Genomic DNA, 14,410 nt, shown 5'->3' with positions numbered 1-14,410 from the left:
CCGAGGTGGCCGCTTTGGTGTCCCTGGCAGGGGTGGAGGTTGGGCAGTGCAGGTGGGAGTGCTGCCTGGGGCTGGCCTGTGGGGATGGCCAGAAACAGAACACCCCTTAATCAGGCATGTTTGAACCATGCCCTGGAGGCTGAAAAATGTACCCCAAGAGAACTGCATTTGGGGAATTTTGAATTTTTTTGAAGTAGAACTGTGATTTTTAAAAAAATTTGTTTTAAAAAAGTTTTATTGAAGGATAGTTGATTTCCAATGTTGTTAATTTCTGCATACAACATAGTGACTCAGTTATTTATATATGAAGTGTTAGTCACTCAGTTGTGTCTGACTCTGCGACCCCGTGAACTGTAGCCTACCAGGCTCCTCTGTCCATGAATTCTTCAGGCAAGAATACTGGAGTGGGTTGCCATTCGCTTCTCCATGGGATCTTCCCAACCCAGGAATTGAACCCAGGTCTCATGCATTGCAGGTGGATTCTTTACTGTCTGAGCTACTGGGAAAGCTACCCCCCCCCATATATATATATATGTATGTATACACACACATTCTTTTCCATTATGGTTTATCACAGGATATTGAATATAGTTCCCTGTACTATACAGTAGGACCTTCTGTAATATAGTAGTTTGTATCTGCTAACCCCAAACTCCTAATACATCCCTTCCCCACCCACCCTCTCCCCTCCTTGGCAGCCATAAGTCTGTTGTCTGTGTCCTGAATTATGATTCTTGAATTACTCACCTCCACTGTTCTATTTCCTGCTTGTGCCTCTGATATTTTTAATTCAGAGGTGGACACCTCTTCTCCTAGGTTTGGGGTCACAGAGGCAGAAGGGGAGAGCTGGCCGACGTCGTCGCTGGACGATGGGGCAGCCGTGTTACTCTAGTGCACATTACTTAAGGACTTTGGTGTGGGTGTACTTTTCTGAACAGTGCTGATATATGTTTGCCAAAGCCATTTTTGTGTAATAGATTTTTGTTTTATAAGTACACTCTTAAGATAACCAGAAAGAGAGAGGGAAAGTAGATTCTTACATTCATTGTATCTGGAAATGGCTTCTTTTTTTAAAAAAAATGCAGAGTGGACGCAAATATCTACCAGGTATCTTCGAGAGCAGTTGGCCAAGATTTCCGACTTCTACCACCTGGCTTCCAGCGCGGGCGATGGCCCTGTGCCTGTGCCGCCCGACGTGGAGCAGGCCATGAGGCAGTGGGAGTACAACGAAAAGCTGGCGTTCCACATGTTCCAGGTAAGTTTCCTACGAAAGTCAAGACTGAGAGCAAGTTCCTTACACTTTAGTTTTTGGGGGGCATTACATCATCATATGAACTAGTGCATTCAAAGAAAGCCATCCAGCATAACTCTGAATTTGTATTAAAGGTAATACCTTTGCCCCAAGATGACAGCTTCCTATTATACGTATTGATCATCAACATTCAGTGATGTCAGCTCTTTTAATGCCGTTAATTGGCTTATAAGGGCACTATTAAATGTCATCTTCCCAAGCCATTTAACTTTGCAGAAATTGGAGATATTTATTCAAAGAATTTTTTATGCTGATGCTTCCTGTCTTATAGTAGATTTTCTTTAGAGCTTAGTTATTCTGTGGAAAGATCATCTTAATTTTGTTTGGCTGCAGATTAAAATATGGTTGAGAGGATGGGTAAGACATTGAGGACTGATTAAAACTCCCATTTTGAGACACTGATGTACATCATACTGACCAGAAGATGGCACTTGTGCTGTTATTTGCCTCAATCTTTACTCTTGGTGAGAAGGAAGGACAAATGTATTCAGCTGAAGTTGTATTATCAGCATAGACTTTTATGACCTGTTACTGTGATGGGGTGGGTGGGTAGAAAGGACGTGTGCTTTCTAAATTTCTGCCCTTAGAACTTTAATTATAATTTCCAGGTGGTAAGCAACTTTTTCTAGAGCTCAAAGTAGGAAACAGACTGGTCCTTTGGGAGGTAGCTTTGTTAGTTTTAAATCAGTAATAAAAAAATGCTTACAAATCCTAGTTTCATTTAGCAGAGGATTCCTTCCCTGCCTGCTCTGAGCTTTTATTGAGCCGAGGATTTAGCCTGCATCTTTGAAAAAGTGTCTCCAAGCATGCTTAGTATTTTTGAATGATTATTTTTTCCATTCCGTTCTGTCACTCAGTCGTGTCCGACTCTTTGCGACCCTGTGGACTGTAGCCTACCAGGCTTCTCCGTCCATGGGATTCTCCAGGCAAGAATACTGGAGTGGGTTACCATTTCCTTCTCCAGGGGATCTTCCCGACCCAGGGATCGAACCCGGGTCTCCCGCATTGGGGGCAGATGCTTTAACCTCTGAGCCACCAGGGAAGCCTAGGAACATGGAAATCAGTATCTCCTTTATAGGAAGCAGTTAAGTTCTAAACTGATGAATCTAACTTTAATGTTAACATTTAAAAGTTCATTATATTTTAATTCATTGTAATCTGAAATGTGAAACTGACTGGAGTGTATGTGTATGCAGACATTCATGTGCAGAAATAAGGGTATAGGTGTATAACAAAAGCATCTTGAGGATGAACATTATGTCATCCTTGGAAGTCATGTTTATGAAGATTCTCTTTTTTTGAACCTTGCATTCACCATCTCTTAATCCTTAATGCAAACTTCCATATTATTTATTTCTTTAACATGAAGTTTACTTTATTGGTCTGATAATTTTAAATTGTACTTTTTCCTGTAACTAAACTGTTAGCTGAAGCATTTAAAAAATTAGAAATCAGCAATAAGGGGAATTCTCTGGTGGTCCAGTGGATAGGACTCCCTGCTTTCACTGCCAGGACACGAGTTTGATACCTGGTTGGGGAACTAAGATCCCTTGGTGCAGACAAAAAAAGAAATTAGTAATAAGTGAATACTTTGATAAAATGAATGTGGTGTCACTGTAATGTTTTAAATATAGAAACAATAATATAGTATATTTTTAAATGAACTGTCGATAATCATGGTAGTGGACTGCTGGTTGTATGGTCCATAGATATATCAGAGTTGCTAGGAACAAAGTAAGGCTTCATTTTAACTACTAAGATTGTTACCAGAGTGACCATAAAAGTTTCAGTGACTTTAAACATAACTTTTTGTTTCTATCTTTGTTTTGCATTTTATTGGAGTATAATTCTTTACAGTGTTTTGTTTCTACAGTACAGCAAGTGAATCAGCTTTACACATACACCCCCACACCCCCTCCCTTTTTTGGATTACACATACACACACAGAGACACACACACCCACCCACCCCCCACCACCGCCCCCCACCCCCCACCACCGCCCCCCACCCCCACACACCCTTTTTTGGATTTCTTTCCCATTTAGGTCATTTGTTTCTGTCTTGACTCTTTTATGATGTGAATCATAAAGCTGTAATATGACATTAAATATATGTATACATAGAATGTCATAAAGAAGTATATATTTGTGTGTGTGTGTATATATATGAAGGCAATAGATGAAAATGTTAACAGTGCTTATCTTAAGGGGGGGCTATACCAACCCTGTGGAACATTTTGGAAATTTGTGGGCATGTTGTTTTTGTGTAGTTATGTCAGAAGTTTATATGTAATTTTGTTATAAATTCCTTTCATTTCTTATAGGCCATTATATTGATTTTTTTTCTTGTTTTGCTTATTTTATTTTTTTATTTTTTCTTGTTTTGCTTTTTTTTTTTAGTTTTGTACATTTTATTTATTTTTAAATATTTATTTATTTTAATTGGAGGCTAATTACTTTACATTATTATATTGGTTTTGTCATACATTGATGTGACTCTGCCCCGGGCCATTATATTGATTTTTTTTTCTTGTTTTGCTTATTTTATTTTTTTAGTTTTTCTTGTTTTGCTTTATTTTATTTTTTTAGTTTTGTACATTTTATTTATTTATTTTTAAAAATTTATTTATTTTAATTGGAGGCTAATTACTTTACATTATTATATTGGTTTTGCCATACATTGATGTGAATCTGCCCCGGGTACCCAGCTATAAAATATAACTTGATTTTTAAAGTTGTATTTTGTAGGTGGGTTATGGTATCTGAAATTCCTTTTAGGATAGCAAAAGAGGCTACCAGAGGGCCTTGGCTCTGATGAGATTTTCAGCCTCTTTTGGAGATGATGGTATGATAGGTGCTTTTGTTCTTTGTAATGATCAACACAGGCCAAGTTTCCTCCTCTGAGTATGAGTTCATTAGTTCAGTTCAGTCGCTTAGTTGTGTCCGACTCTTTTGGACCCCATGGACTGCAGCATGCCGGTGTACTGTGAGTTCTTAGTACACTGAAATCGAGCCAGGCACTTGACATGCCCTGGTAATCTGAATGCTTCCAAATTTTCTTTCTTGTAGGAATTAATTTTTATCAACTTAGAATGAGGCAGGTATGCAGAAACAACCAAAAAAAAAAAAAAAAAAACCTCCAAACTAGCTGTGCAAAATAACACCAGTTATTTTCTTTCTTTAGAATTTGAACTTTCATCAATGAGACTGCTTTGGTTTGCAACAAGGAAAACAATAGTAAAATTACACTTACACATAAGAGTGTTGTTTTTTTTTTTTTAATTTTAGTTGGCTTTGCTTTAACATTATCAGTCTAATTTTTCTTTGTTTATTTAAGGAAGGAATGCTGGAAAAGCACGAATATTTGACATGGATCTTGGATGTGTTAGAAAAGATCAGACCAATGGATGACGATCTTCTTAAACTCTTATTACCACTAATGCTGCAGGTATAGTACATGCAGTCATGAGCCAGTTGATTTTATGGGCAAAGAATGAGTCTGGTAAGAATGAAGAGGTAAGTAGAGGTGGCTTTTTTGAGATGGAAGGAAGAAGGATCTTAATGCTACAACACTTGAAGTGATAAGAGGCTTTTGTGTAAGTTGTAAAGGTCACTGATACTAGCCATGTGTCCCTCTCAAGTATTCTCACTCACATGAATTTCCCTTGTCCCTGAGCTGAGCAAAAAGTTCTTTAAATACTGTCTCCTTCACGTAGATCTCTGTGAAAACAAAACCCATTATCTCTGTTTAGGGATATAGAGGATCTTCTACATTCTTTTAATATTCTTTGAGCTCCTGGATGTGGGAACAGCCTATTTTCATGATTGTCCCAAGGTGTGTTAAAATTTAGGCTATCTGGATGAAATTTATTTAAAGAAAAATTCCTGGAAAAGTAGTTCATATATTTGACAATTGAGGCAATATGGAGGAGTGTCCAGTGAAAAGTAGCCAGTCCCTTCCAGAGACCACACCATACTAGTGACTTGTGTCTTCCCCAAGACGTCTGTACCTGTGTGTCCGCTCTAGTAGCTGCTAGCCAGCCATGACTCGTGAACCCTTGAAATGTGACAAGTTCACATTGTGATGTGCTCTCTGTTTAAAGTGCCCACCAGGCTTCAGACCTGGTATGGAAAAAGGGGTATATAATATCTCACTAATACTTTTGTGTTGATAACATTTTGAAATGATAGCATTTTAGATTTAGGTATAGTGGGCCAAATAAAATACGTCTTTCTTTTAATTTTCTCTCTGTGTGTGTTTTTTCCCACCCAATGGATACTGGAAAATTTAAAATTACATGTGTGGCTTGCATTATATTTCTGTTAGACAACACTGGTCTGTATTAGTACTTCTGAAAGCTTTTGTTTTTGTTTGTAATGATGAGAAGCCTGTATTATAATGGTTATCTCACCAAGTAGCCTGAGATGTGACTAAGGCTGGTGTCCTTGTATTCCTCAGTATTCAGATGAGTTTGTCCAGTCGGCCTACCTGTCCCGTCGTCTCGCCTATTTCTGTGCCCGGCGTCTGGCGTTGCTGCTGAGCGACAGTCCCAGCCTCCTTGCGGCCCACTCGCCCCATGTGATACTAGGCCCGAACAGCTCGAGCATTGGGGCTCCCAGCCCCGGCCCCCCTGGCCCCGGCATGAGCCCTGTGCAGCTGGCCTTCTCCGACTTTCTTTCCTGTGCACAGCACGGCCCCCTGGTTTATGGACTTAGTTGTATGTTGCAGGTAAGTCCTCCGCCCTTCCTGCTTTTTGTCCACATTCTGTGCAGCAAACAGCGGACTTGGGGGTGATGCTTTAACTCTCACGTCACAACTCTAGTTTTATCCTGGTTTGAGTGAACTCGGAGTTGGTGATGGATAGGGAGGCCTGGCGTGTTGTGATTCATGGGGTCGCGGAGAGTCGGACACGACTGAGCAACTGAACTGAACTAGCTAAAGTTGAAACTCCAATACTTTGGCTACCTCATGTGAAGAGTTGACTCACTGGAAAAGACTCTGATGCTGGGAGGGATGGGGGGGCAGGAGGAGGAGGGGACGACAGGGAATGAGATGGCTGGATGGCATCACCGACTCGGTGGACGTGAGTTTGAGTGAACTCTGGGAGTTGGTGATGGACAGGGAGGCCTGGCGTGCAGCGATTCACGGGGTCGCAAAGAGTCAGACACGACTGAGCGACTGAACTGAAATAACTGATAGATGGAAGTTTCCTGTTCTTGTATCCCTGTGTTGGATCACAACGTGAGAGGATTCATTGCTTCTGTCTGGATGGCTATCATAGTTCTCTACTGGGGCTGTTCTATGATTAAAAACTCGCTCAGGGAACCCATGGAAGAAGTCAGCTGTGTTACTGTTCTTTGGGGAAGACAGCTTCTCCATGCAGCATTATGTAGCTTCCTCCGTCCGCAGCTTGAGATGGTTGCCTTCTCTCTCTGTTTAAGATCTGAATGGTTTTCTCAGACTCTCTCTAGCTGCCCAGCATCATTGCTAGTGTGGTCCAGGAGGATGTCAGCCACTGGGCCCGTGCTACCAAGAGTGAGATACAGCCCTGTCCTAGACCTGGGAGCTCGAAGATCAGTGTTCAGGTCACATTTCTTGGGCTCCTAATGTGTCATGCTCTTTAGTAAAGGGCTTTGTGATTCTTTGTGCTGAGATGAGGGAAGGTTGGTGGAGGGATGCTCAGGGGGCTGATTTGAGAAGTGGAACTTCTAGTTCAACCGAGAATTCAGGGAGGTTTTCTAAAGGAAGTGGTCTGGTCTAGCACTTACCATATTGGTTTAAAAAACAAACAAGGTATAGACTGTTCTTGGCAGAGGGAACAGCATCTCCATCTCCTCCAAGGCCCGGAGGGTTGATGAGTCACCTTGTGGGCAGGTTGGTTTTCTTGGAACATAAAGTGTGAAATGTGTTAGGGGTCAGAGATAGAAAATCCCCTGTGTGCCTTGTAATTAGAATGTCACTGGGAGGTTTTATGCAGGGAGTTTTATGGTCAGTGTGTGGTTTGTTAGATTGCTTTGGCCACAGTAGAGGGAAGGTCTTTGGGAGTGGGGAGGGTATGGGAGAGAGAGACAAGGTAAAAATCAGCTTGGATGAGTCTGTGTAAGTTCAGTTTTGGACTGTCTTATCTCCAATTGATATGTTCAAGAGATGGTTGCATGTCTGATTCTGAAGACGAGGGCAGACCACAGACCAGGGGTATGGATTTGGGCCACTTAGGGCCACTTGGGTGGTCAAGACCTGGAGAGGGAGCGATCTCCTAAAGAGTTAGTAGGGAGGGATGATCTGTGGCCCAGAGGGAACAGGTAGGTAAGAGACAGCTGGGGGGAAGATCCCAGAGGTGAACAGGGAAGTTTGGCCAGGCTGGAGAGAGAAGAGTGAGGTGGGAGAGTATCGTTACAGAAACAAAGACGATGAGACTGTTATGGTCATAACTCAGTTGTACTGATAGCAGTAGCTTTTATCATGTTCTGGGCACTCTTCTGAGATGTAGGTATGTTGCATCCTTTAGTTCTCAGAACCATCCTGTGAGAAAGGTGCCGATATCTTTCCTGTAACAGGAATAGTGAGATGGTGGCACAGGTCACACAGCAGGTAAGAGGCAAACCTGGAAATTGCACCCAGTTGGGACCCAGAGTTCACACTCTTAACCACCACCCGGGACTGCCTGTGTGGGCACTGCAGGAGGTTTTGAGAGGAGTGAGCAGTGTGCAGTGTGCAGGTGATTGGGGAGGTCTGATAAGGAGATGGCTGAGACTGACGTGGTGGTTGAGATGGTCAGTGCATGGTAGTGAGGAGTTGTGTTAATGTGTGGCTTGAGGAACGTTGGAGATTTGAGAATCATTCCTGTGAAGGGAAGAGAGTTTGGTGCTAGGTGAGTGGAGATTTAAAAAAAAATTTTTTTTTTTGCTTTTTGATGGGCAAGCCTGAACGTATTCCTAAGCTAAGGGTACACTGGTAGAGGGGAGTCTGAGACTAGGAGCAGAGGACTATTGGATGGATTGGTGCCCTGGATACCAGAGGCTTTGGAATTAAGAACACAGGGAACTACTTCCCCATGGACAGGAGACGAGAAGAGGAAGGCAATGGGGTGTGGACCAGTGAAGACCAATGCTCTTGCTGGTGGGCTTCAGGGCCTGAGTTTCATATATGCCATCTGGTTTCCATGAAGATGTCTCCTGGGCCTCAGAGTCTAGTTTTTTAATAATTGATTTTGCATTTTAGAAGAGAAAGACTGCATTCATTCTCTGAGCTGGTGTAGTTGAGTGGCACAAGAGTGTTGTGGGGAAGACGCCTTCTAGAATCATTACTTCCCTGATTGTAGCCTCTGCTTTGCCAGGTAGTAGCTTTCACGTTGAGCCTCTGTTTTCCCCATGTGTGGATGGGGGCTGGGGACAGTTCTTACACTGTCACTTCCAGGACAGTGTTCAGCACAGACTGTGTGCTTAATTTAATGAGAGCTATAATACTTAAATAGTATTATAGTACTATGGTACTTAATTTAATGAGAACCTAATCCATAGTTGGGCTTCCCTGGTGGCTCAGAGGTTAAAGCGTCTGCCTCCAATGTGGGAGACCCGGGTTCGATCCCTGGGTCGGGAAGATCCCCTGGAGAAGGAAATGGTAACCCACTCCAGTGTTCTTGCCTGGAGAATCCCATGGACGGAGAAGCCTGGTAGGCTACAGTCCACGGGGTCGCAAAGAGTCGGACACGACTGAGCGACTGAACGGAACGGAACGGAATCCATAGTTAGGATTAGTGAGTGTAGTGATTCCAGGCCTGAAATCACCTTTGGCTGGTTGCTCATCTCCTCTGCGGCTTCCATTCCTTTTTGGAGCAGTTGGGAAATACTGCTTCCTACTGCTTGGGGTGGTTGTGATGTGTAAGTAAGTCGGTCACAGAAACTGCTTTGTGCAGGCTGACAGAGGAAAAAAATGTCTACAGGGGTTCAGGGCTGGGGTAGGCAAGCTTATCACCTGAAGGCCAGGTCAAGCCTATCGGCTAAGAATAGGTGTTATATTCTTTAAAATAAAAGGAAGAGTAGGTAACAGGGACTTTAGGTAGCCTGAAAGCCTTAAAAAAACATTTGCTAACTGGCTTTTATAGAAAAAGTGTGTTGCCTGGCCCTGTCCAGGGTTGCTGCCTGCCCAGTGTTTATGAGGCTACACATCATACCATTATTTGAGAGGTTAAAAAAAATAAAAATCTTTTTAGATTTTACAGCCTTAGAAATTGCATATTTTAATTGCATGAAAAACATTGTTTCAGGAGACAATTTTAAAATTTATTGCATTTTTATTAAATTTCCTGGTTTTCTTGTGCTAGAATTTAGCTTATAAATTATACCATTCCTTACATTCTCAATAGGTGTATTTTTACCTATTCAAATGAATAATTCTGTCATATTTTTTTTGTCTCACCATTTGAAAAGTTGAGAATGGGGTAAGAAAAGACGTTCATGTTTTAAGCTCACTCGTTAGAAACTCTAATTTAACTATGACTTTTTTTTTTTTTTTAAGCTCTTAAGCTTTTGTGATTCTTTTTTCCTTCCTCTAAACATCTGAATTTTACCACTTTGTTTCCAGACTGTTACTCTCTGTTGCCCAAGTGCCTTGGTGTGGAATTACTCCACAAACGACAGTAAGAGCGCGAACCCGGGCTCGCCCCTGGATCTGCTGCAGGTGGCCCCCTCCAGCCTCCCCATGCCGGGAGGAAACACGGCTTTCAACCAGCAGGTGGGCTTGCTGTTACGGTGGCTTGAGGGGTGTTTGCAGTCTTGAGCAGCATCACGGCACAGTGGGTCAAGCCTGGTTGCAGCAGCCTTGGGTTCTTAGGGGCCATCCCGTCTCTGTCTCCGTGTCTCTAGGTGAAGGGGGAAGTCCATAGCCTAGTTCATCACATTGTTCCTTTTCTTCTGAACATCTTGCTGGGCTGTTCTTGCAGAGACTTCTGTCCCCCAGATGGTAATTACGGTAGTAGTTCTGATATAAGATCACGACACTCAGGGTTAGTATTAATAGATCAGAGTCTATGTGTTAGGTCATATACTATAGAGCTAGGAGTCTGGGTGTTTAGTAACTATTATATATTTTTATTAGGGCTGGGTTATTTGGTTCAAAGATTGAAGAAACTTCACCCACAGGACTGGGACAAATATTTAAAATAAAAGCTCTTGTTTTTTTCTTTTTAAACCAAGCAGTTTTCTTTTTTTTTAGTTTATTTATTTATTTTTTATTGGAGGCTAATTATTTTACAATATTATATTGGTTGGTTTTGCCATGCATTGACATGAATCCGCCCTGGGTTGGTTAGTTGCTTTCAGACGTAGAAGAGTGGCTCAAAGATGGTACTTTACAACTTTGACCTTTCTCTATGATGTCCTGAAAATGTTGCACCTGTAAAGATTGTTTGGGTAAGCATTTATTTTTGTGAGCATTTAGCATTGAACACTGGCATAGAGTCAGCACTTGTAAATTTTAAGATGCGCTTCTTGGGCAGCCGCCTGCATTTCCTACAGTGCAGTCAAGACTGTGGTTCACTGTGGGATGCTCTGCTTGCGTGGAAAAACCTGACATGATTTAGACAGCTGCCGTGGCTTTCTAAGCAAAAGTTAATTAGAAGTGATTATCTTTCAGGTTCGGGCAAGGATTTATGAGGTAGAACAGCAGATAAAACAAAGAGGCCGTGCAGTGGAAGTTCGGTGGTCTTTTGACAAGTGCCAAGAGTCAACAGCAGGTACAGAACACAGCAGCAGAAGGAGTGCTTTCGAATGTTGGATTTTATGCCATGTTTCTGATTCTTGCTACTCAGTCCTCAGTGTGAACAAGGATGCTTTTGGACAGAGCTCCCTTCTGAGTTTTGGGGACGTTCTTTGGTCTGTGCCCTTTAGATCCAGGATGTCTAGAATGTCAGGTTTGATTTTGTTGGCGATTCTTTTATGCTGAGAATAATAATGTCTTAAAATCACTTTTGTCCCAGCTGATGATGATTTTGTGGTATGCTGCTCTGGCTTTGTTTGGCCTTTCTTAACTGCTTGCTTGCTTTCTGCATCCAGGGGTGACCATTAGTCGGGTTTTGCACACGTTGGAGGTTTTGGATCGACACTGTTTTGACCGAACTGATTCCAGCAATTCAATGGAGACGCTTTATCACAAGATTTTCTGGGCAAACCAAAACAAAGACAACCAAGAGGTAGTTAATATTTTTTTCTTCTTTCCACCTTTAATTTTCTTAGCATATTTTCGTCTTTTTTATTCAGTTAATTCTGGCAATTAACTGAATTACACTTTTCTGTGAAGTGTAATATCTTGTAAGACATCTGCAGCCTGCATTCTTTTGGACTAAAATTCCCTACCACTATTAAAAGAAAATGTCCATTGGGCTGGTCTAAGTATGTTGGTTGGGAAGATTTTTTCTTAGCCCTTGTATCATCACACTTAGCATTTTGGTGTTAGTGGAATATCCTTCATCTGATTGTACTTGATATAATGGCTTGGCTTTAATTTAGGGGGAATGTGTTTTAATATTTGGCATATCATAGAGCAGTGAATTAATTAATACTTGTGGTCATGGTCTTTGAAAAATCTGTAGACAGTTATTTAGACAGGATTCTCTACAGAAGCAGAACCAATAGAGGAAATTTTATATATATATATATGTAAAAATGTAAAGGCAAGAGACATGTTTATTTTAATGAATTGGCTCACGTGATTGTAGGGGTTAACAAATCTGAAATGTGTGGGGCAGGCCAGCAGGCTGGAGACACAGGGAAGCTGTGTTTTTTCTTTTCTCTTAAGGCCTTCAACTGATTGGATGAGATCCACCCTCATTATGGAGGATAATCTGCTTTATTCACAGTTTACTGATTTAAATTTTATTCACATTAAAAAAAAAGGAAAAACACCATCACAGCACCATCTAGACTGGATTTTGATCAGGAAATTGGAAACCGTAACTTAGGCAAGTTGACACACGAAATGAGCCATCACAGATAATTTTTATCTTATGATGTCCTATCAGTGTCTCATTATTGAACTACTCTAGTAACATAGACTTTTCAGTAATATTTTCTCAACCTTATTTTGGGAGAAATAGAAGTTTTCTCTGCTTCTACATGCATGTAAAGCATGTATAGTATATCAAGTTGTGGAAGCACTAGGAATGCAGTTTTAACACATGGTGCCCATCTTGAAGGAACATTCAGTTTGATTGATTGAAATATAGTTGATTTACAGTTAGATTCAGGTATACAGCATAGTGATTCAGTATTCTTACATATTATACTCCATTTAAAGTTATTACAAAATAATGGCTATGCTTCCCTGTGCTATATATGAAGGAACACTATAGTTAACTGACCTTTGATTTTCGGACTAGGCTTTGAGAATGCGTAGGTGGGAAGAAGGGATAAAACCAAAAGCTTTTCCTTATCCTACCTTTATGTTAACCGTTATCCTACATGAGGTGTGAATTTGTTCCAGGTTACTCTTTTTAAACCTTCCCAGATGGCTCAGTGGTAAAGAATCTGCCTGCCAATGCAGGAAACACAGGAGACAGGGGTTCAATCCCTGGGTTGGGACGATCCCTTGGAGAAGGAGATAGCAGCCTACTCCAATATTCTTCCCTGGAGAATTCCATGGACAGAGGAGCCTGGTGGGCTACAGTCTGTGGGGTTGCACAGAGTCAGATGCAGCTGAGCACACATGCATGGCCTACCATTCTTTTTTTTTTTTAAAGTAATTTGCAAGTCAGCGCCTTGCTTCTCAAAAATAAGGTTCTCGACCGTGATGCCACGTCAGGATGTTGGGAGTGAGGTCTAGACCAGGTGTGTTTTCTGATTCATTGTGAGAGAGTCTCGGTAGAAACACCTCAGTATTTCTGTAGTGCACATTGATGGTACATCTACCTAATTCTGCCTGTTGGTGCAGGTTAGAGTATTGCTGTGTTCTTTTGGTGTGGTGACCTGAAAGTCTCTCTCTTTGCAATAAAGACTTTTTTTTTTTTTTAAGATAAATGGCCTTAAGAGTACTAAGATTTTTTAATACACATGCATGCATGCGTGCTAAGCCCTTCAGTCGTGTCCAACTCTTGGTGACCCTGTAGACTGTAGCCCTCCAGACTTCTCTGTCCATGGGATCCTCTAGGCAAGAAGGCTGGAGTTGGTTGCCATGTCCTTCTCCAGGGGATCTTCCCGACCCAGGGATTGAACTTGCTTCTCTTACATCTCCTGCACTGTTAGGTGGGTTCTTTACCACTAGTGCCACTTTTTAATACACAGAAGTGAGCTATCTGCGAGGATAGTAGGGACACCTGACATTCAAGGTGTCCTTTTAGATTGCCTTCCTGCACTAAGTGTTGAGTCAAGATGGTATGGTTCCTTGCAGGGAATTTTACCAAATCCTCCAGGACCACTTCAGTTTTGTGGTTGGGCTGACATTTAACTTGCTAATGAATGAACTGATCCACTGCAGGATATATGCCTCATTCGCCCAACCAAGCCAGCCTCTCAGGGAGAAAATGTGGAGTGTCTTATCAAGGACAGAAATGAGGTCTGATGTTTTTGAGTCATCACACTGTACTGTCTCACACACAGTTGACTTCAGAGCGGGTTGTTGAGATGAACTATTGTGATAGGGGTGTGTGTGAGAAGAAATTACTAGAACTTCTATTCAGATAACATTTAAAAAGACTTGACACTGTAAGCAACTCTGGTCTAAGTTATAACGAACATATAAAAATTGTAAATAAATATGTGTATGTTGCAAACATTTACTAAAAAAGCAAAACGAAACAAAAACCAGCTGAGCTGAGCGGCTGTGTGAGAATTGTTTGGAGGTCGCTGCTGTAAGCTCTTGTCAAATTCCACATCGGCTGTGGGGAAGTGTGTGCCACTAGAGGGCGCCGTATGCCTGGGGCTGTGCTGGAGTCACAGACTTCGTTGGAAGGAACGTCCATGCTACCCATTCAAGAGTGATGATATTGAATGTTGACTCAACTCCAGAAAAATTTGATGTGTGAGTGGTTGCTTTGTGGTTACTGAGCTGTTTTATGAGTAAGATGAAAACTGCATTTTAAATCCGTGATTCAGACTGGTCACCTTTT

At 41.7% G+C, this 14,410-nt stretch overlaps 1 protein-coding gene across 1 annotated transcript in view; it reads left to right on the top strand.

Annotated features, from left to right (window-relative positions):
* The window catches only part of MED12L (mediator complex subunit 12L), a 378,565-nt gene that overhangs the window by 81,128 nt on the left and 283,027 nt on the right, over positions 1–14,410 (top strand). Inside the window, exons 7-12 of the mRNA XM_088839846.1 lie at positions 1,086–1,255; positions 4,648–4,758; positions 5,770–6,039; positions 9,895–10,044; positions 10,945–11,044; positions 11,364–11,500. Coding sequence (XP_088695972.1) covers positions 1,086–1,255; positions 4,648–4,758; positions 5,770–6,039; positions 9,895–10,044; positions 10,945–11,044; positions 11,364–11,500 — 938 coding nt within the window. The remainder of the gene's footprint in view (positions 1–1,085; positions 1,256–4,647; positions 4,759–5,769; positions 6,040–9,894; positions 10,045–10,944; positions 11,045–11,363; positions 11,501–14,410) is intronic.

This window comes from Moschus berezovskii, chromosome 1, assembly GCF_049115385.1.
Source record: "Moschus berezovskii isolate FMDL1 chromosome 1, NW_MosBer_1.0, whole genome shotgun sequence".
In the NCBI taxonomy this organism is placed as follows: Eukaryota; Metazoa; Chordata; class Mammalia; order Artiodactyla; family Moschidae; genus Moschus; species Moschus berezovskii.
The sequence above is the reverse complement of the archived record's forward strand: the minus strand, read 5'-3'. Positions and strand labels throughout refer to the sequence as shown.